At 42.1% G+C, this 25964-nt stretch overlaps 1 protein-coding gene across 2 annotated transcripts in view; it reads right to left on the reverse strand.

The window, feature by feature from the left end:
* rbms3 (RNA binding motif, single stranded interacting protein) overlaps positions 1-25964 on the reverse strand; it is a 279809-nt gene that overhangs the window by 192976 nt on the left and 60869 nt on the right. For both annotated transcript variants that reach the window (XM_069693027.1, XM_069693035.1), the window contains exon 3: positions 23712-23939. In XM_069693027.1, coding sequence (XP_069549128.1) covers positions 23712-23939 — 228 coding nt within the window. The remainder of the gene's footprint in view (positions 1-23711; positions 23940-25964) is intronic.

A 25964-nucleotide genomic window follows, 5' to 3' on the forward strand; every position in this document is an offset into this window, starting at 1 on the left:
TGTAAAAGCATGAACAACATCACAGACCTGCTGTCCGTGTTAACAATAGCCTTGTTTGTACAGCAAAAGTCAGTGAACAACAATCTCCAAGTATCAACTGAGACTGAAGAGAAAACCGCATCCTGTTCAACATCAAAAGATGATCACAAATGGTCTGTCTTTTTTTGATTGAATGTGACCAAAACCAAAAGGAAGTCACAGAACATTTGGCTGATCACAAGTTACCACAGTTACTGTCATAGCCCAAAAATAACAAAGATCAAACACAATGCACTTAAAGACCCGCTCCTTTTTTTTTTTGGCTCACACTCAAACAGACACAAACACACAGACACACACAAGCTGACTAGAATGAATAGCAACTGACCTAAAGTCCTCGAAGGCATCTCAATGACGCCGAGGCCACAAGTTCAGGAGCCTCATTTTTCACTCAATTAGCAAATCAAGTTAGCTTTCCCTTGAATTCCCTTCCACGAGGACCACAGCCAAAAACTACAACATGAAATTATCGGACTGAAAACAATCACACGTCTGAAAATAGACGCCTGACTTTGATGAGTTTAGTTTTGTATTTCATCTGTTCCACTTGAAAGCATTACACAAAAACCCATGAGGCTGATGTCTCCTTCTCCAATGATAATAACCTAATTACAGATTTCTAGTGCACTAGTATGCGCTCAAGATAAGCAAGTTTATATGAGAAAAACACAAAAACTTTTCACCACACAGGATGCTGGGAGCTACTTATGTCGCCCTTGTATGTTATGTATTGTAACTTCAGTCACTATTTGCTTTGATCAATCACAGGGAAATTAATTAGTGACAATATTGGACATTTTTCAGATCACATTTCAAACACTTCTTTTCAGAACCTATACACACCATGCGGTGCAAATGCCACACTTTTTTTTTAATGAGAATAATGTGTTTAGAAGGGCCCAGTGCATGTGGTCAGACCCGATCGATATAAGCAGAAGAATCCCAGGGACCAAAACAAAGCAGAGAGGGAAAGGGCAGCTTTTTACAGACATGGAGAGGAAAATATAATTATCAGATAGCCCACTTTTATCTGAAGGAGAGAGATGAGGCTGATATTGATTGCGGATTACCAGATTAACAGCCTCTGATTCAACTAGACACAAACTCTCAGCATCTGTGGAAAGACACAAAGCGGAGAACACAGACGGTGAGACAGAGAAAGGCCAGCAGAGATGGTAATAGAAGAGAAGATACAGAGCGATAAGTAAGACACGTCGAAGATAGAAAGCGAAAGAGGCATAAAAGATTCATATATCTTCATACCTCTGTGTGCCCACTGAGTGACCATGTGAAGTCATCTCTGTGTGTCATAGATAAGGCTCATCATTTTTGTATTGCCACTATTTTAAATGAAGTAGAACGGAGCAGCGGATCGAGTGATTTTCACCCAGATTTTGTCCACGTGAGACCGAAAGTCGGGTTTTCTTCTACAAATTATGGTTCTAGCGATACAAAGTGGGGACTAATTGCACACGAGAGGCCACCAAAGTAATTTGAAATAAAAACAAAAACTTATAATTTGGAATAAAATAAATCTTGAATCAGTGTGTCTGCACCGTGCTTTGTTAATCAGCTTCTGATTGTTACCCACATTTCTTACCTATCCATTTGTTTTAAATTCCAATTATCCAAAGTAGAGCAGCATTAATTACTGGATTAATTGACAATCAATCAACAACAAACTGTTTTGATAATAGATTAATCATTTACATAATTGCTACCAGCTTCTCAAATGTGAGGATTTGATTCTTTTCCTTGTCACACACAATAATGAGCTAAAAACATCTTTTGGCTTTGGGATTGTTGGTCAAATACAAAAACAACAACAACAAAAAAGAAGTCATTTGAATATCACATTTGGCTGTGGGAAATGTGGAAAAACTCTGATAGTTTCTGATATTGTTTTTAGAAAAAAAAACAAAAGAATCTGTAATGAAAATAGCTGCAAATCTAACCAAATCAACACTTTTTGTCAAAGAGAGTTATCAAATTCTGTTTTAATTATGGAATATTTGCTGCAATTTATGACTACAAAGTGACCAACCTTTTCTAAAGTGTATTCACATTAGTCGACAGAGAATGGAAACACAGGAGAGTACCATTACACAGGCGTTGGTCAGCCGAACCATTAATATTCATCCAGCCATTAAGAATTAAGAGCCGGGAATTGAGACTTGACTCTTGAAACTAAAGAACTTGACCTGCGGCCCTACAGACAACACGAGAAACTACCTGGAGAACCGGCTGACATGAACTTTCAGCCTCTACCCACGAGCCCGGCGAAGGTTAGTTTATGAAGGCAATCTGACGTGAAGCGACCGGAGAGCAGTGCCGCACGCTGCGTGTAAATAAACGTCAGCGCTGTGTTGCGTTACGTCGAAGCGGACCTTGAAAACTACGCGAGCTTTGCCTCGGCGGCCTGAATCGCTGCGACCGACACCACGGAGAGGTGACGCTCGGTCAGCTAATTCAGGGGAAGCGATGCGGTGCGAGTTTGACGCTGTTCTTGTACTACGCTCTGCTGCACTCTGCTGTGAAACGTTCTCATTTAGCATCATCTCTATGGTGTTGTGGTCGGGGCAAAGATAAGGCTCATCATTTTCAGTTTTTATAATGACTAGCATATAATTATTCACTATAAAAGACAGAGTTCCCACTTGAAGTCAAATGTCAAATTCCCTGACTTTCGCTGATTAAAAAAAAATAAACTGAAATTTACCATAATGAACACAAAAACATGAAAGTATTAAAAAAAAAAAACAGTGGCATGTCTGTTAAAAAGCGGTCGGCCTAAATACATGTCTAAATTGCAGCGGCAAATAATTTATCTCACAGTAGCAGTATCTAGCTCACAACCTAATAAGGTACAGTTTAAATTTTTGTCAATCCCCACTTATGCTACCAGACACACACATTGACAGTAACCAGCTGACTAACGTTATAGCTACATATATGGAAAACATTACATTTTTATAACGAGCGACTAAAATTTAAACATGCAAAAAAATATATATTTCCCTGATATTCCATAACTTGGCCCAAAAAAATGATCAAATTCCCTGACTGGAAAAGAGGTTTTAAAATTCCCTGATATTCACCTGAAATTCACTGAGCCGTGGGGACCCTAAAAAGAGCCAGAGTTTTAAAGGGAGTTCATCAAAGACATATATTCAAAAAGTGATTTTCACCAAGATTTTTTTGTTTAATCCCATTTCGTCCACCGTTCGGCACCGGGGTATTTGCCACCCAGAGCAGCAGCACATTAAGTCTCTTGTCAGTGTTCTTCACAGCGACAGAGAACTGATCTGATTCACAAGCTGATTTGTCACGATGAAGCTCAAACTGTGCCGCTCCGCTGTTACTGATCCTCGAAAGCCCACACCGAGAAATATTTGCTAATAATTCTGCAGGGCCAGGTCTGTCTCACATTTTCAGAAAACAAATCAGGAGCCATCTGCTGCTCTTCTGTTCGGAGGTCCTCCTCCGATGCTTGTTGATTCACTTTCTACATTGAGAGCATGAGTGAGTCATTCCCGAGACTTTAAAATAGAGAGAGAGGAAGACAGCTGAGGGTGTATCATGCCCCTGAGTGCGTTGAGTAGTTACGATTCCCTCAAACGAATCAGGCGAGTCTAGTAATAGAAAACCTCAGCATGATCAGAGTGTGGCCTCTGGACAGGACCGGAGCGCTTATAAAGAGTTTGAGAGGATTTAAAAAAAAAAAATGTTTTTAAGTCAAATTCTCTTGGAGAGTTTGAACTGCGTTGAAGGGAACATGTTTTGTAAGACAATTTAATTCTACTGAGATCCATGGAGATATGAGTGTTCTGAAGAGGCACTGAAAGAGCTGCACTTTAGTTCAACAGCTGCTCTGACAACATGAGTTCTTCTGCTCATGTCCTCAATCTCTAATAACAAGGGAGAAACAATGAGAGGGAAGAGATGAAGACTGAGCTTCAATGCGAGAACATGGAGAGAAAAAAAAAAAGCTGAACGAGAACCTAAAAAGTTGTCTTTTAAATACAAAAAACTGCACAGAACTACACAGTGTTCCCTTCAAAAAAACGAATTCCTAGAAAGTCCCAAGCTACCTCGCCCTCCCTCCCTGACCCCTTCCCCTTCTTCAAGCCACTGCAGGAACCAAGGGGCTTTGTTTCCTGTGGTTTGCTGGACAGTCCTGCCGTGGGTGTTTCCCAGAAATTACCAGATGCATGGAACTCAAGTGAAAGCTGGCGCAGAGCCAGGGGACGGGTGTGTGCAGGGGGGGGGGGGAAGTGGTGTAAGAAGGGAGGGGAGTTGAGTAAGGGAATGGCTGGGACTGGTATTCCTGGAAAAACCCTTTTGCTTTTGGCAGCGGTTCTACTGGGAGATACCCAAGCAGCAGCAGATCATCTTACATATTTTATGCAGACCTGCTGATGTAGCATGACTAACCAGCTTCTCTGAGGCAAGATGTTCACGATATAGTAAAAGACAAACTTTCCTGCATGAAATTAAATGGGAAAACGCAGTCTTGATCCATACCTCTATGCGATCACATTTCTACGACAATGATTCTGCTGTATTTTCATTAGGGACTTCAGCTGCATCAAAACAAGCGCTCCTACTTTGCCCTCACCAAGTGAAAATACTGTTAAAAAATTAAAAAAAAAAAATGTGCAAAAATAGTACCTTGTTCAGAGGTTGTCCTTGATAAGAGAAGACAAGAGACTAAAGTTGATTGTTTTTATGTTCAGTTTCATATTCATGAAGCTGCTGCATTTAAGCTAAAAACAAGAAAAGTCCCTTTCTATAGTGATATATCTTTTCCATTAAAGCATGCAGTGGTTATCAACTGATCCCGCCTCAGGACCCACATTTTTCCATATAGGCATCAAGTCATGACCCAATTTTTGGAGCCATTTAAACTTATTACAAAAATATTGCAGTAATACCCAATGCCTTTATGCACTGTTGAAACATGAAAAAAAAGCCTTAAAAAAAATGCAACTATGGTTAAAAAGAAAAACAATCAAATCAAAAGGCAGACTTATCTTCTACTACAGCTGGAGGCTTCACAAACAAGTTTAAAGTAGGGTTACTCAATGTTTTAATCATCTAAATTAAACCATATGAAATATGAAATAAAAAGGCGGACTTATCTTGAACTAAATGAAGTAGCACTTCCTAACCCTTTTTTTCAAACGCTTAAATAAGAGCAACGATCCAAAAATATAAGCGCAGCAGAAGTAGTTTTGTAGGCTTCAAAATAAAAGTTTGACTTCCACTCAACTTTTGAGGATTAACTATTTTTTTATTTTTTTTTCCCCATGCATTAATAATGGTTTGTGACCCGGGTTGAGAACTACTGCTAAAAGACACATATTAATGTAAAATCCAGATCAACTGTGAAAAAAGAAGGAATCATTTACTTACTTAAGATAATTCAGAGTATGAGGTCTACCAGAAAACCACAGGATTTGGCAGTTTGACTAAATCCGAAAGGCAAAGCAGCACAAACCACAGAAAGAAAAAGAGGGTGCATAACCTCTGATGGTGTCCAGAGAGCAAACTGTGTTTGATTTGGTCTCTTCCTATCCTTCAAGTCTTTTCTATTTCACTTATTTGATTGTGATTAAGGACTGAAATCAACAAGCCAATTAGATTAAGAACTGAGCTTCGTATTATCCCAATGACAAATTGTACTTGCAAAAAAGTTCTGCTCTGAATTCAAAGTGTCCGTCTCCAATTAGAAACAAAGTTTTGTGTTTGTAAGTAGTTAAAAGCTTATCTAAATTGGCCAGTAACATAACGGGCATCTATTCAAAGTTTCTAACTGAAACACTGTAGTCTGAGAATCTGAACAGATTTATGGAGATAAAGGAACTATACACACTGGATGATGAACTCGCTTAAAAAGGGCCTCTAATGTTTCTGAACTCTGTACTGAAATTTCTACTATTATGTGTGTAAGTTCACTACATCCCAGACACATGGAATTTCTTAATACATTCTTATCAGTGCAACAACAGATGACAGCCTGAGGTAATTCAACACGGTCCCCCTCCAAGAGCATCATTTTCCACAGAGCAAAGAGCAAAGTGATAGAGTCAAGATATCGTTGCAGGGTTCTTCTCATTATTATTATTATTATTATTATTATTATTTCTTTATGTATGATGGTGTCATCGTTTGGTTTCAGCTAATCTATCTAATACTTTACGATAATGTAAAAAGGGCAGGCTGACTCCGGACCACCAGCTCTGCACTGAGACATTTGATAAACACCAGGCAGATTTCCAGTGAGTCATTAGCTTCTATCACAACACAGAAGAGAGTGATGCAGGCCTAATGGGGAGGAAATATGAAACCAGACGTGCACGAGTACAAATGACGCACAGCACATCCAACAAGGGACAGGCAATAGACCTAAAAGAGTTAATTGCATATACTTACTAGATCTCTGTTCCAAATGTGAAATGTATATACAAGTCACGCCGGCCGACTCGTTTCCTGATTAACGAGGTTCTGAGAAGAGTTGTTGCAAATTGATTTGGAACTGGGAATAGAGGCCTGCACCCGGGGTGAATTATACATGTGTGTGAATCTGCAAGCGTTTTAACTGCATTTGAACGTGCTTCAGCGTTAACATCAGGTGGTCTCCAGCTGTGGCAGCTCTCTTGAGTGCTGGCAGGAGCACAGGTGAGTGCGCGTGTCTGTTTTTCTCAACGTTAAAATACTAAGGAAAGCAAAATGTTCCAGAGATCACGGGAGGGTCACCGTTTCACTGACACCCAACGTGAAAACACTCCATGGGAGATCAGACTTCCTGTGTGGCCCAATATAACATAAACTGTGAGTGAGCTGACTGTGTCCTCCTGTGAACCAGCTGCAGTCCTACCGCCTGGGACAGCACGGTTACGTCCATGCAGATATAGAAGAGATGAAGCCAAGAAAATCCCTGCATAATAAGGTTTTAAGTGCTGCACAGCCAGAGAGTGTGTGGGTTTAAACAATAGATATTTTCCATGTGGGTGCGCTGAGCCAAAATGGTTAAAATCCACACTGTTTAGAATATGAAGAAAGCAGCAGACCTCACAGAGAAAAAAAGGCGAGAAATTGACTTAGAAAGAGGCCTATCAAAGCGTCGACACAGCACTCAGTGTATCATGTGTTTTATTCATTGCACTAATGCCCTAAATAGATCTAAGTGCAAAACCATTCAGACTTGTCAATTCTGTGCTACTTTTTTGTCTTTGTGCTTATGCATCTTTAAGTGTCTTGACACTTTCAAACAAAAATACATCTACGTATAGACCATAAAATAAGAAGGTTTGTGTACTTTTTATGCGTGTGCTAACTGGTGCTCATGGGTAACTGTGTCAGAAGCACACAAAGAGAGGATGAGAATAGTGAAGCAATAGATGAAGGGTCTGCCCACAGCAGAGAGAGAGAGAGAGAGAGAGAGAGAGAGAGAGAGAGAGAGAGAGAGAGATTGGAGATTGGGAAAAAGAGTTACTGCAGACCAAAAACAGATCTGCACAGGCCTATGAAGCTCAATGCTGCCTGCAATTGAGCAGGATGGGATGGGAGGACAGCAGCAAATTTTTAAAGCACCACTAAGCCATCCTGGAATGAAGTGAAATGACCACATGTCACAGAGATGAGAAGTGAGAGGGAGGGGACCTGCGGAGTGAGAAACAGCGCCGAGAATCAGGAGAGAGAGAAAACAGAGTGTGTCATTCTAAGAGGAATATTTCAGGGTGGTAAATGGAGCAGAACTCCATTCCAGCTCCTCTCTTAACCTCCCCTGGTGTCTCATCCTGTGCATGCAAAGCATGAAGCCCAGGAGACAAAGAAAACGGGGAGGGAGAGTTGAGGAGACAAGTTTCAGGGCTAAATAACACTGAATGAAGAGACGAGATGTTTTGCACGCGCTTTTGTTTTAAAGTTAAAGAAAACACAAAGGTGGAAAAGCGAGTGGTACAGATGTGTTCTATTCGCATTTGTCATTCTGACCGTACTGTGGTTTAATTAGTAAAAATGTGAGGGCCACTGACGCCGACTGCACAGGCAACCACCTGACTGGTCACTGGATATGTCTTGTGCGGGATCATCCGGCTGTTGCAACAGGTTCTATTTTTGTATCAACAACTGATCAAATGACTACTTGTGTGTGAAAAGCTGTGGCTTGTTGCACACTTCGGTTGCAACACTTCAATTACTCTCAACCGTACGGAGCTCTATAGTATCTTTCAGATAATTGTTTTGGTTTCCCATCTATAACTTTACAGTGGTGGTTCTCTCTTACCTCTCTAATTGTTTTGCTGTCGATTGCAGCTGGCAGCTCTTCCTTTCAAAATAAAATTCTGCTAAAACTGCGGAACACTTCTAGTCCAACACTCTCCAGCGGACGGACAAAGTTAATGGCCAGAATATGAGCACGCGGGGGGCGTTTGGCAGCTACAGAGTCATACATTTAACACAGGAATTGATCAAGAATAAAAGTAGATTGAATTATGGATTTACATTGATCAAGTGGAATTAGAATTATCCAAATGAATTTAATGTTGCTGTCGGGGCAACTGTTTACACATTCTCCAAATATCGTTACAGGGTGACAATCTGCTAGTTTACAGTTCATTAAAGCTACTCTTTAAGCCAGAGAATGTGTTATTACAGGTTTAAGTGAAGTTCTGTGAATCCATTATTATCATTAGGTTGTGTTTTACTGACACTAGAAAAGCCAAATTTGCACAAAGGAGAGGACATCAGGATTTAATCAGTGAGCACCAGGCAAGTGGCTGACTCTTATAGGCCGACACTGTGGTCACCTGTTGATACACATTAGAACATTAGGACACAGCAGTTTTCCTTAGGCTATATTTGTCGTCGATAAACCAATCTTTCTCCGAATTGTCAGAAGTGAAATTAAGTCTTGGGGAAACCTGACGTCTTGCAGATGATTAAGAACATTCACTTTGTGGTGCAACTCCACCAGGTAACATTTAGATGTCAGTGAGTGTAAGACTTTCAGGGCAATGCACTTTGAGATTGCCTCCTTTGCGGCGCCTCTATAATTACCAGTACTGAAATCATCAAAGTGCACCAACTAAATGGAGCAAAGCCGCTCCAACAAACCTTCCACCTTTCATTTAACCAAGGCTGCTGGGAGAGGATAAATGGAAAGAGGGTGTTATACACAGGTTCAATCTCCCACACAACAAACAATCATTTACTGTCGGAGAGAATGAGGAGAGAATGTGATACAGTTAGAGGAAAAGAAACATTAAAAGACAGTTTGAGAACAGGTGAACAAACAGCTGACAAAATTTTCATACTGTGGCCCAGATACTTTTTGGTGCTTGTCCTATTAGATGGCACCATTGTATAGCTGTAACAAAGTGTGCAATAGCACGTGTGCCTTCATGTGTCGGTCTCAGTACGCGGCTTGACAGAGCCAACGGGGAAGTGAACCATCAAGCTCTTTCCTCCAACGAGACTTGTTCATACGCTGCGATTCTGCTGCCAAAACAACACACAGTGGACCTTTCAAAAACAACACTGCTGTTAAATAAATCAAAAATACCCCGGCAGCTTAGCTCAGCGGCAAAGCCTGACACAACAACTGAATCATAGATTCAGTCATTCTCTTTTAATATTCTATTTTCTGCCCGTTCTTTAAATTTATGCCCAGGGGCAAAAAAAAAAAAAAGTGGTGCATCGTTTCAGAGACAAGAGGAAAGGTTTACGGCCACACAATGACGAACTTGCACTCTGCATCATGACTGTCTGGCCGTTTAAGACTCGGGATGGCACGACTGTATCTCCGTCATGGGATTGTTTTTATATTATGTGTACATTTTGGAACGTCAGAGTAAAAGCGGCTCATGTTTGTACTGTCACAGCATTTTGACACGGCAAAGCAGAAACGAACAGGTGCAATTACAAATACTACTCAGAGTATGTCCTTTTTGGAAGAAATCCTCACACGGCTCACACCAAAGAGATTTATTTCGTATGTCTATGAAACCTTTGGCCTAAATCTTAATTATTCCACTGGCCGCATCCGTAAACAGTGGCAGATTAACATGGTATGTCAGATAGATGAAAATATGTGGACATCAGTTATAGAAAACACACTTAATAGTTTGAGCTGTAGCACAGACTGTAGCAAAGACAATTGAAAATATTACACTGACTGCATTGTCCACGGCTGAGAGGCAGGCTTGGTCTAAGTTCCACTACATGTACTAAATGTAACTCTGAAGTCGGTACATATGTACACGTTTTGAAAATGTGTAAAGATACAAACATGTTGGAGAGAAGTGAAGGACAAAGTGGTTTCTTTGATTGGATATGACCTGGAGCTCTTACCTCTTCAATGTTGTTTGGCAGCTAAAGTGATCTTAAAATCTGGATTTCTAAAGATACCCCATCTCTGGATGACTTTTATAAAGGGGATTTTGGAAATCCTTGCTCTGGAAAAGTTGACTTACACCCTTCATGACAACTCAAGGGATTTGTCAAGATATGGAAGCCGGTCTTAGACATGGTGGACCCGTCTGGAATGGGCTTTGCTCTGCCAGATTAAAAACACCAGAACCGATGTTGACTTGACCTGATGAAAGGAGTAAAATGTAATTATGTCAGGCTGGTTAGTGTGCGAGTGTTATTATTCGTTGTTTTTTTCCCTTCTGTTTTGCATTCTTAAAGTTTAAAAGTTTTGTCTCGATATGTTGTAAAATAAAAAAAACTTAAAAAAACACCACTGATTGCTGCAGTGCATTTCGGCGCATGAGCCATTGTTTATCTTGCATCTGTGCTTTTCCACTCGTGACAAGTAAAAAATGTCTGCAATACAAAGGGGGTCTCAATTGAGTGAGTGAATTTCGGTTTGGTATAACACGTCTACAGGAGCCGGCACGGAGAAGAACTGAGAATGTCGGGCTGCTGTCGGGAGACATGATATGAAACGGAGTACGGCATAACTGATGCTGCAAACAAAATATGGCAAGTTTGTCAGGTCTAGATAGTCGACAGAACGAAGGGCAGCTCGCAAGAATAAGAGGCCAATGACTGAGGGTAGAGTCAGTGGACCAATGTTAAGGATTGATTAGCTTTCATATTAAATGCCAACTTTCTCCTGAATTGCAGGTTGTTTTTGGTGACAGAAAACTAGAAGATTCCATTTAGCTGTTCTCGTGAATCAAGGTGAGTCATCGCCAAGAAGTAATTAATCACAAAATCAACACACAGGAGATATAAAGGAGATTATCTAGATTTGGTGCCCCTGCTGTCCCATTTCTGGTCAGAAAAAAAAAAAATGTGCAGCATATATTTCTCCTAAGTAATTGTTTGGATCAGTGTTTGTGTATACAACCTGACATTCTATAACTGTTATCTCCCCGACACCTTTTGCACTCATGGAGCCCTTCATCATCACACTCCCACCTTCATGCGTCACGCTTGGCACGGTGAAGTCACCGTGGTGGTCCTGGCCGGGTCCACTTCTAACATGCTGGACCCAATCTGATTCAGATAAAACTGTTTTGATTTCATCGGACTGAGAAATGTGTTGCCAGTTTTCATAAGGCTTCATTTCAAACTCGTTGGCAAAGTTTATTCTTGCAATTTTGTGCTGTTTCGTGAGAAGTGGTTTTTCTTCTTGTACAACGCCTGTTGAGGTTGACTTTGTTGATGTGTTTCCGGCCAGGAGAACTTACTCATCTGATTTTCGATGCAAAGTTTCATAAATAGAGGGCGGAGGCGATATGGGTAAAGTCCAATTGAATTATATTTGTGACTAAAGATGTTGATAGCTCTATAGTGGTACTATTGTAGGGATGACTGACTCACAAAATATTTACACGATGAGCTTTTTGTTAATCAATCATCAATAATGTGGATATAAAGGCAAACAATTGAACGCCTAGAACAAATACAAAAACATGCTAATGTGAAACCAAAGTGTTTGGATGTAATCCTATGTGTGTGTGTGTGTGTGTGTGTGTGTGTGTGTGTGTGTGTGTGTGTGTGTGTGTGTGTGTGTGTGTGTGTGTGTGTGTGTGTGTGTGTGTGTGTGTGTGTGTGTGTGTGTGTGTGCTTGTGATAGGTCTGGCTTATGACTGGAAATGACTCATTGGCTGTGCAAAAAAACGTGTGGCTACAGTGTTCGTGTGTGTGTGTGTGTGTGTGTGTGTGTGTGTGTGTGTGTGTGTGTGTGTGTGTGTGTGTGTGTGTGTGTGTGTGTGTGTGTGTGTGTGTGTGTGTGTGTGTGTAGCCATGGGCTCCACAGAATCATAGAGGCCTCATCGTCTCCTTTTTTCCCATACGGTTCATGTTCAGCCATCGCACATGACCATACTGCATGATTGCACTGAAGGACTAGTATAATCAGCCATAATGCTTTACAGATGTTATGGGTGTTTTTAAAGCCAATACTACAGCCCCACAGCCATATATGAAAACCCATCTGTGTATGGATGTCAATGCATGCAAGCCTGCCTGTGTGTATACGTGGAGCTGAACACCAAGTCATTATCAGTGAAACATTGTGAATTAAGGTCACATCTACAGCTCAAAATGTGTGATTTATGTTCCCCTGCCCTGCCCTGTCATTGACTAATCACCTGAACAGAAAGTAGCAGGTGCAAACTGATTTGCAGAAGAGCGATTTCACAGATGAGACGCGGCGAATTTGCCATTAAACACGGCCAAGACACAGCACTAAGCCCACAATGACATGTAAATATGACAGTCCGTATGATCTGAACAAGAGAAGACACCCATTTAAATCCCTGTAAGATCTGCCAGCATCCCTCTTAATCCACCTCCTAACATCTCCCATTGTGTCCAACATCTAATATCAACCATGAACCGCTGCTAAATGAAGACTGGTGGCATACCACAGCCAGGAATTTGCATGGACCGCCCGCTCTTGTGAAATAGGAAATGAAACATACGGAGGCTTGGAAAGCGCTGTCAGATTCTGGATATTCCTGTGGTCTGGCGCTCAGGATCCTGTGGTCCAGGCCTTTAATTCCTAATGGTGGAGAAAGCCAAGCTCTGGTCACGACAGGAAATGCCTTCTAGGTGAAACATCCACCCAAAAGGCATTCATTCAGAAGTGTCAAATACACAAGGTTTCCCTATGAACGGGATTGGCGCACTGGAAAACAAAGTGCTTTGTCATTATGACCGTGTTCATTTGGTTAGAATCCAGCCAGCTGCTGCAGTGTTTAAAGGGAAATTCGTTTTTCTTTTTTTTTTGGCTCCACTAAAATATGCAACTTTTGAGCGTTCATGTATCACAGCCAAAAGGTTCTGTGGAAGCTAGTCATTTATTTACCTCAAACACAGCAAAAAAGCCGGGCAATAAAACCAGTTAGAAAAGTGTAATCTACTGGGCTTATGTTGGTGATTCCAATGTGTGAAAATAAAAAATTAGGTGTGAAGATTGCACGGTGTGTAATTTCCACTTCTCTCTCAGTTTTTACAAGATTTCACTGGCACTGTCTAACCAGGACAGGTGTAGACCAAAAAACTCCAGTCCATCTAAGAATGTGACAAATAAAAGGATCTGGGTTTTACAATAATGCACAGTGGGTAAGGACATATTAACAATACATCAAACTGACAAGCATTGGGGATACCAGATTCAACTTAAAGCAGAAATGCCCTGAATGCAAAGATAATTACTGTTGTTTACATTATGCTTGTAACAATTTGCAGAAAATACTGACTCTGAAAATACATTATTCTTGACAGCAGATTTAATGGTTTGATGCATTTGCCTAAATAAACAAAAAAAACGGCCGTTACGCAGTAATGTTAAAATAAAATAAGGCAGATAGTGCAGCGACTTGATGTTGTTGATACTGCCAAACTGTGTGCTTGCGTGCGTGTGCGTGTGCGTGTGTGTGTGTGTGTGTGTGTGTGTGTGTGTGTGTGTGTGTGTGTGAGTGCGTGCGTGTGCGTGCGTGCGCGTGCGTGCGAGTGCGTGTAAAACGCGGCTGTGAAGGCGGCGGAGATGGCCGCTGGAGGATTTGAGCTGAGGAGTGTCATAAGAACAAATGCACATTCATGGCAGAGAGAGACACACTCGTGGCACTCAGTCACTCTGCACTGTTGAAGCAAATTAAGGAAGCCTTGGCAGCCTTTTAATGGTCTGTCACAGTCTAACAGGTTTAGAGCGCTTACAATGGACCCAGGCACTAAGCCCGACAGCTCGCACTTAATTGTTCAGAACCTGTGTGCATGCGTGCGTGCGTGTGAGTGTGTGTGTGTGTGTGTGTGTGTGTGTGTGTGTGTGTGTGTGTGTGTGTGTGTGTGTGTGTGTGTGTGTGTGTGTGTGTGTACTGTTAGAGCCATTCTGTGCCTGTAACTAAAGTCAATGATTCTCATTATGAGGACAGATAAGATAGTCACTTACTGCCTGTCAGTCTGTCGGTCCAACTGGTTCAATACGACGACTCTTCAAGCTGATTGGTTATGGTGAACGTGGTGCCAATATCGCTGCTTCCAACCACAGTTTGCCTGCTTTTGTAGAGAAATAGATCCTAAGCCCATGATATTCATGCAATTAAATTCTCGTTCGGCTGACTATAGGGCGTTAATTGTGTGGCTACTTCCCGCAGAAAAAGAACCTCGAAATTTCAGAGCGATATTAAATAAACCAACCTCAGAAAGAGACAAAGACATGAGGGGCACAAAGCCATGAGTGGATTGAGTTATTGACTCAAGCAGCCAATAAATAAACAAAAACATCTAGTGTCTCAATTTTCAAGCGGTGCCGGAAGAAATCAACAAAGCAAATAAAACCATTTGTTGTTCACTCTGTAACTCACACAGGCAGCAAAACGGTCCAAGGACAAGGTGGCAGTGCCTAAAAATCCCCCCGAAATGGTTGGAGATTGTGAGCTGGGTGACCTAGAATATGTTTGACAATCTTCTTTTAATTAGGCCTTGAAGACACGACTCATTCCAACTGCTGTCCCGAGAGCTAAATTAATTACTGAGACAAAGCCCATTCTAGCTCATGGCAAAGATGAATCATTGCAGTATTTGGGGAATGAGCAATGCTCCTCATTCAAGGGCTGATGAAAGAGACTCAGACTCTAAGATGTAAGTTAATGTATGTCCTCATAAAGCCTCCACGACGCTCCCGCTGCCCACATCGCACATCTACAGTTCACGTCGGCATCTGCTGCCTTTGCCATTAGGGTGTCGTAAATATTCTTCTTTTGGATGGAGCATTGCTTTGAAGAACATGTCATGAGAAGGAAACCCGGCATTTCGTGAGCAGATTTCTTTTTTTTCCCATCACATCCATTCACAATCTCAACTCGGTTACCTCGCTCGGGCCATCAGGCAGCGGACGCGCCCTCGCCCGCTGCCAGCACGAGGCCATTCATTGGGCTAAAATGACAGTATCATCTGTCATTCTGTATAATTGGGCGTTGGTGAGTTATGGCTAATTACGCTAATCACAACACAAAGAGTGGTGCCAGAGCTCGGGCCCCACAAAGACAGAGATGAAAACATGAGCTGCTGGGATGGAGTTATGTCACACCCACACCTGGTTTATGATTTTTTTTTTTTTTTTTTTTTTTTTGATATTTTTACTGACAAATTCCTATCAGATATAAAAAAAAAGAAAAAAAAAGAAAAGAAGCACAAATAGCCTTTTTATTTGAGTTAAATCAGAGTTTTGGTTGTTTCTAAAGGGCACGGCAGAGCAGCACTCTGCAATCAGGGGAATTGATAACATTGCATGGCTGATCTCTCTCTTTCACTTTCCATCTTGTTATTTCTGTCTGTTCCTTTCTCTCTGATTATCAGTTCTTCTCTCACATTCTTCTTCTTCGTCGCTTTCTGCATCTTGTCTGAATCTAGAGATGTGCCGGGAATCCCTACAGGCAGGTTTGTCTTGACTGAATGATTGGCCGGTGTGTGTGCTCAGCAAGTCTGATGAGGTAACAATCAAGAGTTTACCCAAGTGACACCTGCAAATAAATTGAAGGCTTCAAGGGGATGTCCATGTTCTCAGATTAAAGAGTGATAACCCACCCAAATGTTTTCATTAGGGGAACAATGCATCTTGTTATCTGTGCCTAATGAGAACTGTATTACTGTAGAGGATAACACATGGAAATATGTTGCAGCAGTTCTTGCAACAATCCCCCAGCAGTGGAGTATTTGTTATGATACAGAAGAGGGCAGCTAGTTTTGTCCTCTGCAGCACGTGTGTGTGTGTGTGTGTGTGTGTGTGTGTGTGTGTGTGTGTGTGTGTGTGTGTGTGTGTGTGTGTGTGTGTGTGTGTGTGTGTGTGTGTGTGTGTGTGTGTGTGTGTGTGTGTGTGTGTGTGTGTGTGTGTTATGAAAAGAGATGAACTCTGCAGCAGTACGTAGACGCAATGCGGGCCGGCCCCTCGAGTTCAGGATTCATCCCCAGTCTTTCCACATATATCTTGTCACAACACCAACCGAAGGGATTCAGCTTTTATTTCTGCAACACATGCACACTCATATCTGTAGGAAGTCACATTAACTCGGTTATAAGTAGACTACGTGGACGCTATTAGCTGAAGTGGACCGTGCTGGTAATGTAATTCCTTCCAGTTGTAGTTAAATAGTCCAATACAGCTATTAAGCCACAACGAGTGCAGGGCCACGATTCCCAAGCACGCCTAGCACGCAAAAATAATGAAACACTATCACAACCATGGGTAGTATCTGGACAGAGAAGACTGAAAAGATGATGAAGCAATGTTGTAAACATCTGGATATTAAGCATTTTGGATATAATGTGCTGTTAAGAGGAAGCATACCATCAGAAATGAAACAGCTCAGGGGTCAGGCGGAAAAATGTGTTTACAAAAGCAAGGAAAGGGACAAAGAACAGATGATTTTTTTTTTCTTTCTTTTTTTTTTTTGCAGCGTCTTATTGCTTCAGGCAGTCACACACATACAAGAGTCACGAGGTTAAGTAGCTTGCTCACAGACATCTCCACGTAAAGATGCAGAGTTTGCACCAGAGCATCACTTCCTTTACTTCTTCAATCAACCCAGGATTTAGTGCTGAATCCAAACTGCTAGTAGACCATCACGATTACCGCCACCATCATCATTAGATTTAAATTGTCTGAGCTCCTGTGAGAAATGGTTACTCACACAGACGCGGCTGATTACTTCTGTAGAAATCCCAGTCAAAATACAAGTCAGGGGAGGGGAAGTACACGTTAGGGGAATTTTTTTTTTTGGTTTGTTTTCTGTACCTTGAAAATACTCAAACAATCTCTTAAAAAAAACACATTAATAACTGATAATTTGGTTTCAAAGCAGGTTAAAAGCTTATGGCGGAGGATAAGTGTCTGAAACACTAAAATTAAGCTTTATATAAGGTGAAACCGTTTTTCTGCACAACAGAAATTCTAAATCCTTCTCAAAAACAAAACTATCTGGTAACTGACCCTGATGTGAAATAGTATAAAATCTAAGTTAAAAAGAGCATAGATAAAAAAAAATTTAAAAAAAAAATTAAATAATCAAACAATTAATTAAGTTCTGAATATGTGCTATGGGCTTGTGTGCTCTCATGGATGCACTGCAAAGAGAAAATAACCTAATTTAACACTCAAAAGTACACTTGAGTAAGAATATTGGTAATTTAAAAATAAATTACAACAACAACAAAAGCAGAGGAAACTGAAGGAAACGTATTTTTCCAGACCAGAAAATCTATAACGTGACGCTTATTCAAGGCAAAAGGAGTATTTGCAGCACATGTGCCTTCATATAAGGAATCCAATAACACCGTGTGCAATCATTAACTTGTCAGGTTTTATTACACTAAAGTAGCTGGAGGGCTGGTCCCCTCACCATGATTGTTACCTAACCTTTTAAACGGTTTGGTAAATACTACTCGGAGAGAAGCAAGGTTTGACTTGAGGAGAGACAGTCAAACTATCCTTCCCATCCTCAATAGTGCTCTCTCGTCTCCTGTCCTATCCATCTTCCACCTTCTTCGTACTGCTCTGCGGTATCCCTCTCTTTTGTCACCTGATTTTTGCAGTCTTGCTCTCTTTCAGTGCAAAAATCAGAATGAATGTCAGTTTCATATTTATTGCGAAACTCAAATTAAAATGATTAAAGACAATGGCAATTGGGGCTAGGACGACATCAAAAAAAAAATGTTCCGACTACGATTGAAAAGCAAAGTATTACTGCAGTTTGGCGGTTTACTGCAAGTGGCCACATGTTAACCTCATGGTGGCGCATGGAGGAAAAATCTGGGGATAACCAAAGTGTTTCTGAAAAATTCAATGCCAATCCATCCAGTGGTGGTTGCCTGAATCGAAGTAATAGACAGACTAACCAAAACTATGATCCCTGGAAACATGATGCTAGAATGGTTAAAAAGCAAACCCTAGCTATAAACATGAGGCAGAATAAATTTTGTTCTTTTTTTTTTTTTTTTTTTTACTGTACAGAGGGTTCTCAACTTACGAACATTCAAGTTACGAACATTCGTAGATACGAACAACCGCTGACGGATGTCCATAAATGTTCGTAAAATGCCGTATTGCGTTCGCAAGTTCGTATTTTGTACAGCGCGCCACATCCGACTGATTCCCCTTTCTGCCGCAACCCACGCCGAGCAGCACTGGCTCATCTCCAACACTTCGTTCGTTGCTCCAACACTCACTTCGTTGTTGTGTTCATCTTAGTTCGTACCATCTTGGATACTTTACCATTTCTCATATATTTATCACCCGTTTCTCACGTGTTTATCATGCCTAAGAAAGCAAATGCTAGTGGTAGTGGCAAAAAGCGTAAGGCAAGTGATGATAGTGGTAGTGGTAAGAAACGCCAGGCAATAACCATGGAAACGAAGGTTGCCATTATCTACGACTGTGTCAAAAACATCGATGCTTCGTGGCGTGAGGTTACGCAATCAAATATGCATGGTGTGTGGAAGTATTTGACCCCACAGTTTTTGAACAACTTCAAAGGTTTCAACCAAGAAGAAGAGGGCAAGAAGGTTGTTGCAAGCCTTATCGAGATCAGCAAGAACCTGCATCTCGACTTGAAGGAGGAGGATTTTGAGGAGCTTCTTGAGTCGCACTCGGAGGAGCTGACCAACGAAGACCTTATGGAGTTGGAAGCTATGCAGCGTGAAGAGGTACAGCAAGAGGATGAAGATGAGCCACTTCCCATAAAAAAGTTCGAAACTAAGAAGCTTGCAGAAGCTTTTTCGAAGATCGAAGAAGCATTGACACTTTTGGAGGCTCAAGACCCAAATGTTGAGAGGCTTTCGAAAGTGTCAACAAGCATTCATGACGCTCTACAGTGCTATCGGATCATCTACGATGAGAAGAAGAAGAAGACCACTCAGACATCCTTAGACAGCTTCTTCAAACCCGCCAAATCCTCTGCAATGCCTTCGTCAGCACCTGACTCCCCAGCAATGCCGTCCACCTCAGCAGTCTTAGAGGAATCAATCGAAGATATCTCCACTGAAGACGTCTCCACCGCAATTTCCACCGAAGATATCTTCAATGAACTCGCCACTGAAGACGTCTCCACTGCAATTTCCAGCGACGATCTCTCCGATGACAACTCTGCCTCTCACCAACAATAACTCCTTCCTCTTCCTCCTCATCTTCCTCCTCCTCCAACTTCTACGTATACGCATCGACTTCGCTCTAAAGGTAAGTTACAGTAATCATGTTTATGTGTTGTTATTATGTACTCTAATTATTTCTGGTAAGTCTTAGGGAATAGTAATGAATAGTACAGTATAATGAAAACCAAGTGTGTCTTATTGTCTATAAGTCTTTTGCTTTGCACCGCCAACCAACCACCTCAACGACCTCCCACTGACTTCTGTGCAGTGTAAGGATAAACATAATCCAGACAGCAATTACTTTTCCCCCCAAAAAATATATTTGGCGAGACAAATTCGTAGTGTATGAAAGCATTCTGGAGGAGTTAGAGTTGCATATTCACAGGAAATAACACCGTCTGTCTCTTTGACTCTCTTTCTAGTCCCAGTTCCTGACTTCTGCACGACTTTCTCCACTGCCCTTTTTTTGTCATACCATCTCCACCCCCCCGAGGGATCTTCATCCCGCCATATTAAAAGTGGAAATGTATCCGCTTCCATTGTAATTACAAACCCACTGGAGGCAAAGCTTCTTGATCTCTGCTGGATCCTTACTTGCCTTTCTTTTTTCCTGTATTTACTCACCTCTCAGCCGAGAGGACAGACACACGCTGAGCTATCAGTTCTGTTTTTCTTCCCGGGCTGTTGAGCATTCTTTGCATCTAATATGCCTGAAATTACAATAGCATTTAGAGAGGCAATAAAAATCGTGAAGTAAAAAGGGGAGGGTGTTCGAGAGAAACAGACTGTAAAAAGAGAGACCGGTCTGCTTCAGTTTGTTTGTGAATTGTGGGATTTCTGTTCCATATACAGTGAAGTATGTGTTGCATACAAGAGGTTGTATAAATCCACTCAAAAAATTGGAACTATGCCTTTGTTTACTGTTAGTGTCTGGATAAGCCATCTTTAGGCGCTGGGAATCCTCCTTCAGGCGAAAGTGTTGACTCGTAACAGCGTTGGACAAACGGCATGATAGTGGGGGAGAAGAATTGCTTTCTGCTGGGACGAAATGAAAACTGCTGAAAAGAAAAGAAGTGTCCCCTGCTGTCCCATGAAAACAGGCCAGTTACAGCCAGCTGAGTCGGCAATGGTTTGAGGTTGAAAGGGTCAAGACGAGGGCAAGAGTTTGATGACCCCGTGGTGATCTGTAACCAAGGCCGGTTAGGTGGGTACTGTGAGAAGTGTGGCTTACCGACAACCCACCAAAACAAAAACACACGCGGGGCAACGGCGTGGCGTTAAAGAAAACAATAAAAAAACAAGACAAGGGTGTGGTTGTTGTGAATTTTGTACATTGTTTCCAGAACGTGCGGTCTGTTTCAAATTCTTTCAGAGATTTGTTTTACAATACGAAACTCTTGTCTGAACCCAATGTGTGTTTCCCGGAATAAGAAACAATGATGCAATACAAAGACAGATCAATCCATTGCAAATGAATGTACACCCTTTTTTCCTTCCGACCACACGGTTATATTAAGGGCTACTGAGATAAGGAAAGTCATTATTTATTTGTATTTTATAAATCTGTTCAATTTCACTCGAGTTGCAGTACCAGCAGTAAAATGATGCACCTTCTGGTGACTTGCTTTGAGGAATATTAACTCAGTCAGCCAACTCACAGGGAGTGGATTATAACTAATTAAGTAGGGGTGAAGTAGTATAGTCGTTTTTGAAGAATAAATAATCAAATAGTTTATGCGTCAGTCATCTTAAAAAATATACTTCCCCGATATATTTCTCGGTGCTTGGTAGTAATATGTTACTACTACCAGAAGGTGGCAGCAATGCACCTAAAAGCTGTTTGCCAACTGTCGTTAACAAGAAAAGGAGAAGAACAATTTAGTACTAGGTTCTGGTGAAACGAGATTGGCGTTATGAGATTTGATACCGAGATACAAACAGCAGAAACATGCAAAAAATACTAAAACAGCCACGGCCCGGTTGATCCATCCTCAGATCAACAATCAGAAGCTGCGTCATCAGAAAAAGTAGAAACCCGCAATGTCTTGTTTTATTGTTTTTGTACATCTTTTACCTTGTTCTGCTGCTGAACTGACTGATGAGTCGCCAACTTAATGTCGTTGTATCTTTTTACGATGACAATAAACATCCTTATCCTGAAGTAAGTTTGATGTTAGATGTGCAGAGCAAACAACAAATCTCATCTTAAAGATCAGTCAATGATAAGTCAAATAATTATCAAATGTCGAACGGTATTTTGTTTGAAATGCCCATCATTATTACTAATAGGCTCCGGTGAAGGGCAATGCAGAACATGTACGGCGACGCACGGCTGAGGGTGAAGAATGACGATAATAACTTCCTCCTGAAGGGAATATAGACTCCGATCCTACGTGTGATTGCTCGGCTGGAGGAAGGGCTTTAAAACGCTCCTTGAACATGAACGCTTTCTGAACTTCTTGCCGCTCAGGAAACCAATGACCATGCTAAATCTGAGGAGGACAAAAGAAGCTTCATGTTATTTCACATTTTTTGGGGGGTGGGTTGGTGGGGTGGGTGGGGGCCTCATTAAGGCAGCATGAAAAGAACAGAGACACTCCCGGGTCCTGTGTGTGGATGTTGATTACCATGACTGTACTCACTGGAGCCAGGAGAGAGAGAGAGTGTGTGTGTGTGTGTGTGTGTGTGTGTGTGTGTGTGTGTGTGTGTGTGTGTGTGTGTGTGTGTGTGTGTGTGTGTGTGTGTGTGGGGGGTGGGGGGGGGGGGGTTGATTGGGGGACATCCTGTCTGAGAACAGAAAGGACCATAAAGTTCCACGAAACTTGTGACACATGTGACAGAGCGCCACAACAACTGCGACCGCAGCATTTATGTCTGTCCTGTGGAATGTTCTCCGTTTTTGCTTCCTGTTTGTGCACAACACGGTTTAAAAACAACAGAAGTGCTCTCTGCCCGAGGTGGTGTTGGTGGTGTACGCAAAGACAGCGGTGTTTGTTCGCGACGGTGACGACGGCGTAAAACAAGTGGAAACGGTGGTCATTACTGGAATGGTGCAAATAAGAGGGACGCGCGCACACAACCGCTTCCTGCTTACTACACAGAATGAATGAACGTGTGTCTGACTTTCACAGGAATAACGTAAAAGGAATGCGCCGCGCAAACCAGGACCCAACGTACAGAGATGGTTATCATATCTAAAAATCCAATCCAATTTCTTCACTCGATACACGCAGCCGCTTCGGGGGAGTCTCAACATGTTGGCAAATAGGCAGCTGGGAATTTAACTGGTGCGTATGCAAGATGAGAGAATATCAGAGTGTCGTAATGGAAAATGAGAGAGAATGAGAGAAAGATTTGGTGTGAAGCCTTGTAAATACATTTATTACAGGAAGAAACACAGAGAAATAAAAACCTGCCAAATATCTGTTTCCAGCTCTGCGAGTGTGACAGCAACACGACGATAATAAAATTCGTCAATTTGGCTCGGGCCTCGGTTCCAGTCGCACCCAGAACGTTCCGTTGGAAAACCAGATAGCACCAATAAAGTCAAATCAAACGGATTGCAGAGCAGCAATTAATTCCAAGGATAATGAGAAGGGAAGCCATCCAAAAGTGTCTCTGCCTCAATTAGTCTCTCATTGCACCGTCGATGCGGAGGATGTATGAAAGAAAAAACAAATTAAGTTGCAGAGAAGAGAGACGAAGAGAGAGGGTCAAAAAAAAAAGAGGGGAGGGGGGGAGGAAAAAGAGAGAGGAAGTGGTATGCCGTACATGGTGGGGCCTTGAGAGGAAAAGGAAAGATTAAAGGGAAAAGAGAGAGCAAGAAGGTGTGGGAGGAGAGAGGGAGATGGAGAAAGAATTTTGCTGTGCGCATTTGAGCGTAACTGATAGTTACCACCACTAATGGACACTAGAGAGAGAGAGAGAGAGAGAGAAAGAGAGAGAGAGAGCGAGAGAGAGAGAGAGAGAGAGAGAGAGAGAGAGAGAGAGAGAGGTAGAGCAGAGAGCAACAAATCCAGAGGCGACAGTGAGACACAGACAAAGAATAGATGTACTGTACTCACGGGTGCATGGGTCGGACAGTAGGCGTAGCTTGTGTGCGTGGACTGCGGGGGGTGGTGGTGGTGGTGGTGGTGGTGGGATATATAATGCTGCAGGCCGGCACGGGTGAAGGTGGGGCCGCTCCAGGCCCCTTGGCCAACGCTGCTGCCGGCGGCCCAACCGGAGCCCAGGCTTGGACCCGTGGCTGCCGTCTTGCTGCTGTGGTAACCTCTCACTGCTGCACTGGGCTGCTGGGGGGCACAAAACGGAAAGAGGGAACGGGAGCGTGGCGGGAAAAAAGGGAAAGAGAAAAGAGGTTAGCGTGTGTGTGTGTGTGTGTGTGTGGGGAGAGACCGAGTGTAAGATAGTGCCAAGATGAATGTTGGCCTCGGGAACATCATTATCATAACTGCGAGCACCCTCCACCGTGCGGCGGGCGAGCACTGACAACTGACTGCCCGCTCGCTGACCTGTGTCGAAAGAGAAAGCGGGACGTGGTGTTGATCTAAAATCTCCACGCCAGACCATCCAGATTGTTCTCACACTTTCTTTTCACGCTAACTCCCTCCCCCTTTTTCTCTCTGGGCACCAGATGTTGTGAACCCCCCCCACACACACACACCCCTCCCACCCACACACACACACACACACACACACACACACACACACACACACACACACACACACACACACACACACACATCCCCCCCCCCACACCCTTTCTCACTCCTGTCACGGTTGAGATGTGTTCTTGCTGGAAAAGGCGCTGATTGGTTTGATAAGATGCTTGGATTACAGGCTGGCAACGGGGCTACCCAGCGCGCCATTATGTATTGGGTATCAACAGGGTCCAGGGAACACAGGGCTGAAGTCTGCTGACAGTCTGGCTTATGCTGCCCTGAGATGGGTTACCTTAGCTTTCATGGCCATTGGAGCACAGATAAATAAAAAATAAAATTTAAAAAAAAAAAAGGAATACAGGACACATGCCGGATCCGTGGCATTTTAACAAGAACCGGGGGCAAATGCTATTAGCAAACTCTGCTCAGCAAACGCTTTGAGGTTGTTTTTTTTGTTTTTGTTTTTATGTGCACTACGTTTCTAAGGAGCAAGCGTTCGTGCAACAGGTAAATGTATATGACGCTTGCTAGGTTTTCAAACACAAGGCGGTACAACCGCTTTCCAAAGAAAACCATGAATCTTTCAACTGGATCAGAAGACAAATAAACCATATAAAAGGTAATTGCATTACCTGGAATAATGTGCGTTCTCACGGAGCTGAAAACATGCTGTTTTCTTAAGCTTTATTCACTCCGACTCGCAGAGAAGCACACGCACTCCTATATGAACCTGCATCCCGGGTTCGAGAACACAAATCAAGAAAGAAGGCCGTCTTTTGTTTTTGTAACCGGCTGAACGAGAAAACGTCCAAGAAAGGAAACCGTTGTGTGCAACTGCTTCCTGAGAATAGGACCAACAACGTGGAATACAGTGCAAACAATACACGCACGATGCCCGAATCAATGGTCTCGTTTGTTTCACAGTTGTGTACAGTTGGCACACTTGTAGTTTTTTTTTTTTTTTTTTTTTTTATGTATCTGCAAAAGCATGTTCAGATGAAGAAATTCATCACAGCCGTGCTGATGTGTGAAACTTTAGCTCACGAAAAAGAGACATGTTGGAAATTCATGCGTTTCACAGGACGCCCACCAAAATATCCTTTGAAGAATGACTGACAATTTAGTGAAGCTTGCCGGCACTCGCTGCCATAAAAGGAATCGTACCGGTACGGTGAAACGAAATACACTATTTGCTTGAAACAACTAGTATTATTAATATATTGATCAACAGAAAATCAACTGACAAAAAATGGTTGTTAGTGAACATATAGTTAAATCTTTTTTTTTTGTTGTTTTTTTTTTTTGTACAAATGCAGAGAACTTCTCAACCGCGAGAGTTTTTCTCCGTTTTGCGTTCTTCCTCATAAATGAATAAACCTTTTGGGTTTTGGACTCTTGGTTGGTGGCGGGTTGTCCAAACTTGCTGTAGACATTTGTTCACCGCTCTTTGACATATTGTACTGTAGGGAAAACAATAAGAGATTGTGCAGCGATGAGTACAGCGTCACTACTCGTAATATATTAAAGAGAGACGTTAAAGAAAACCATAAATAACCACTTCTTGACTACCAAATCGGTTCTATTCGATTGTTGTTGCCGTTCTGATCGTTCTTGTTCCGATTTTGCTCCTTCAATGGAAAACGCATGAAATACGAT

Source organism: Brachyistius frenatus, unplaced genomic scaffold, assembly GCF_029030835.1.
Source record: "Brachyistius frenatus isolate BFR_SWC_R1_liver_20210118 unplaced genomic scaffold, ASM2903083v1 Contig_2, whole genome shotgun sequence".
Classification (NCBI taxonomy): domain Eukaryota; kingdom Metazoa; phylum Chordata; class Actinopteri; family Embiotocidae; genus Brachyistius; species Brachyistius frenatus.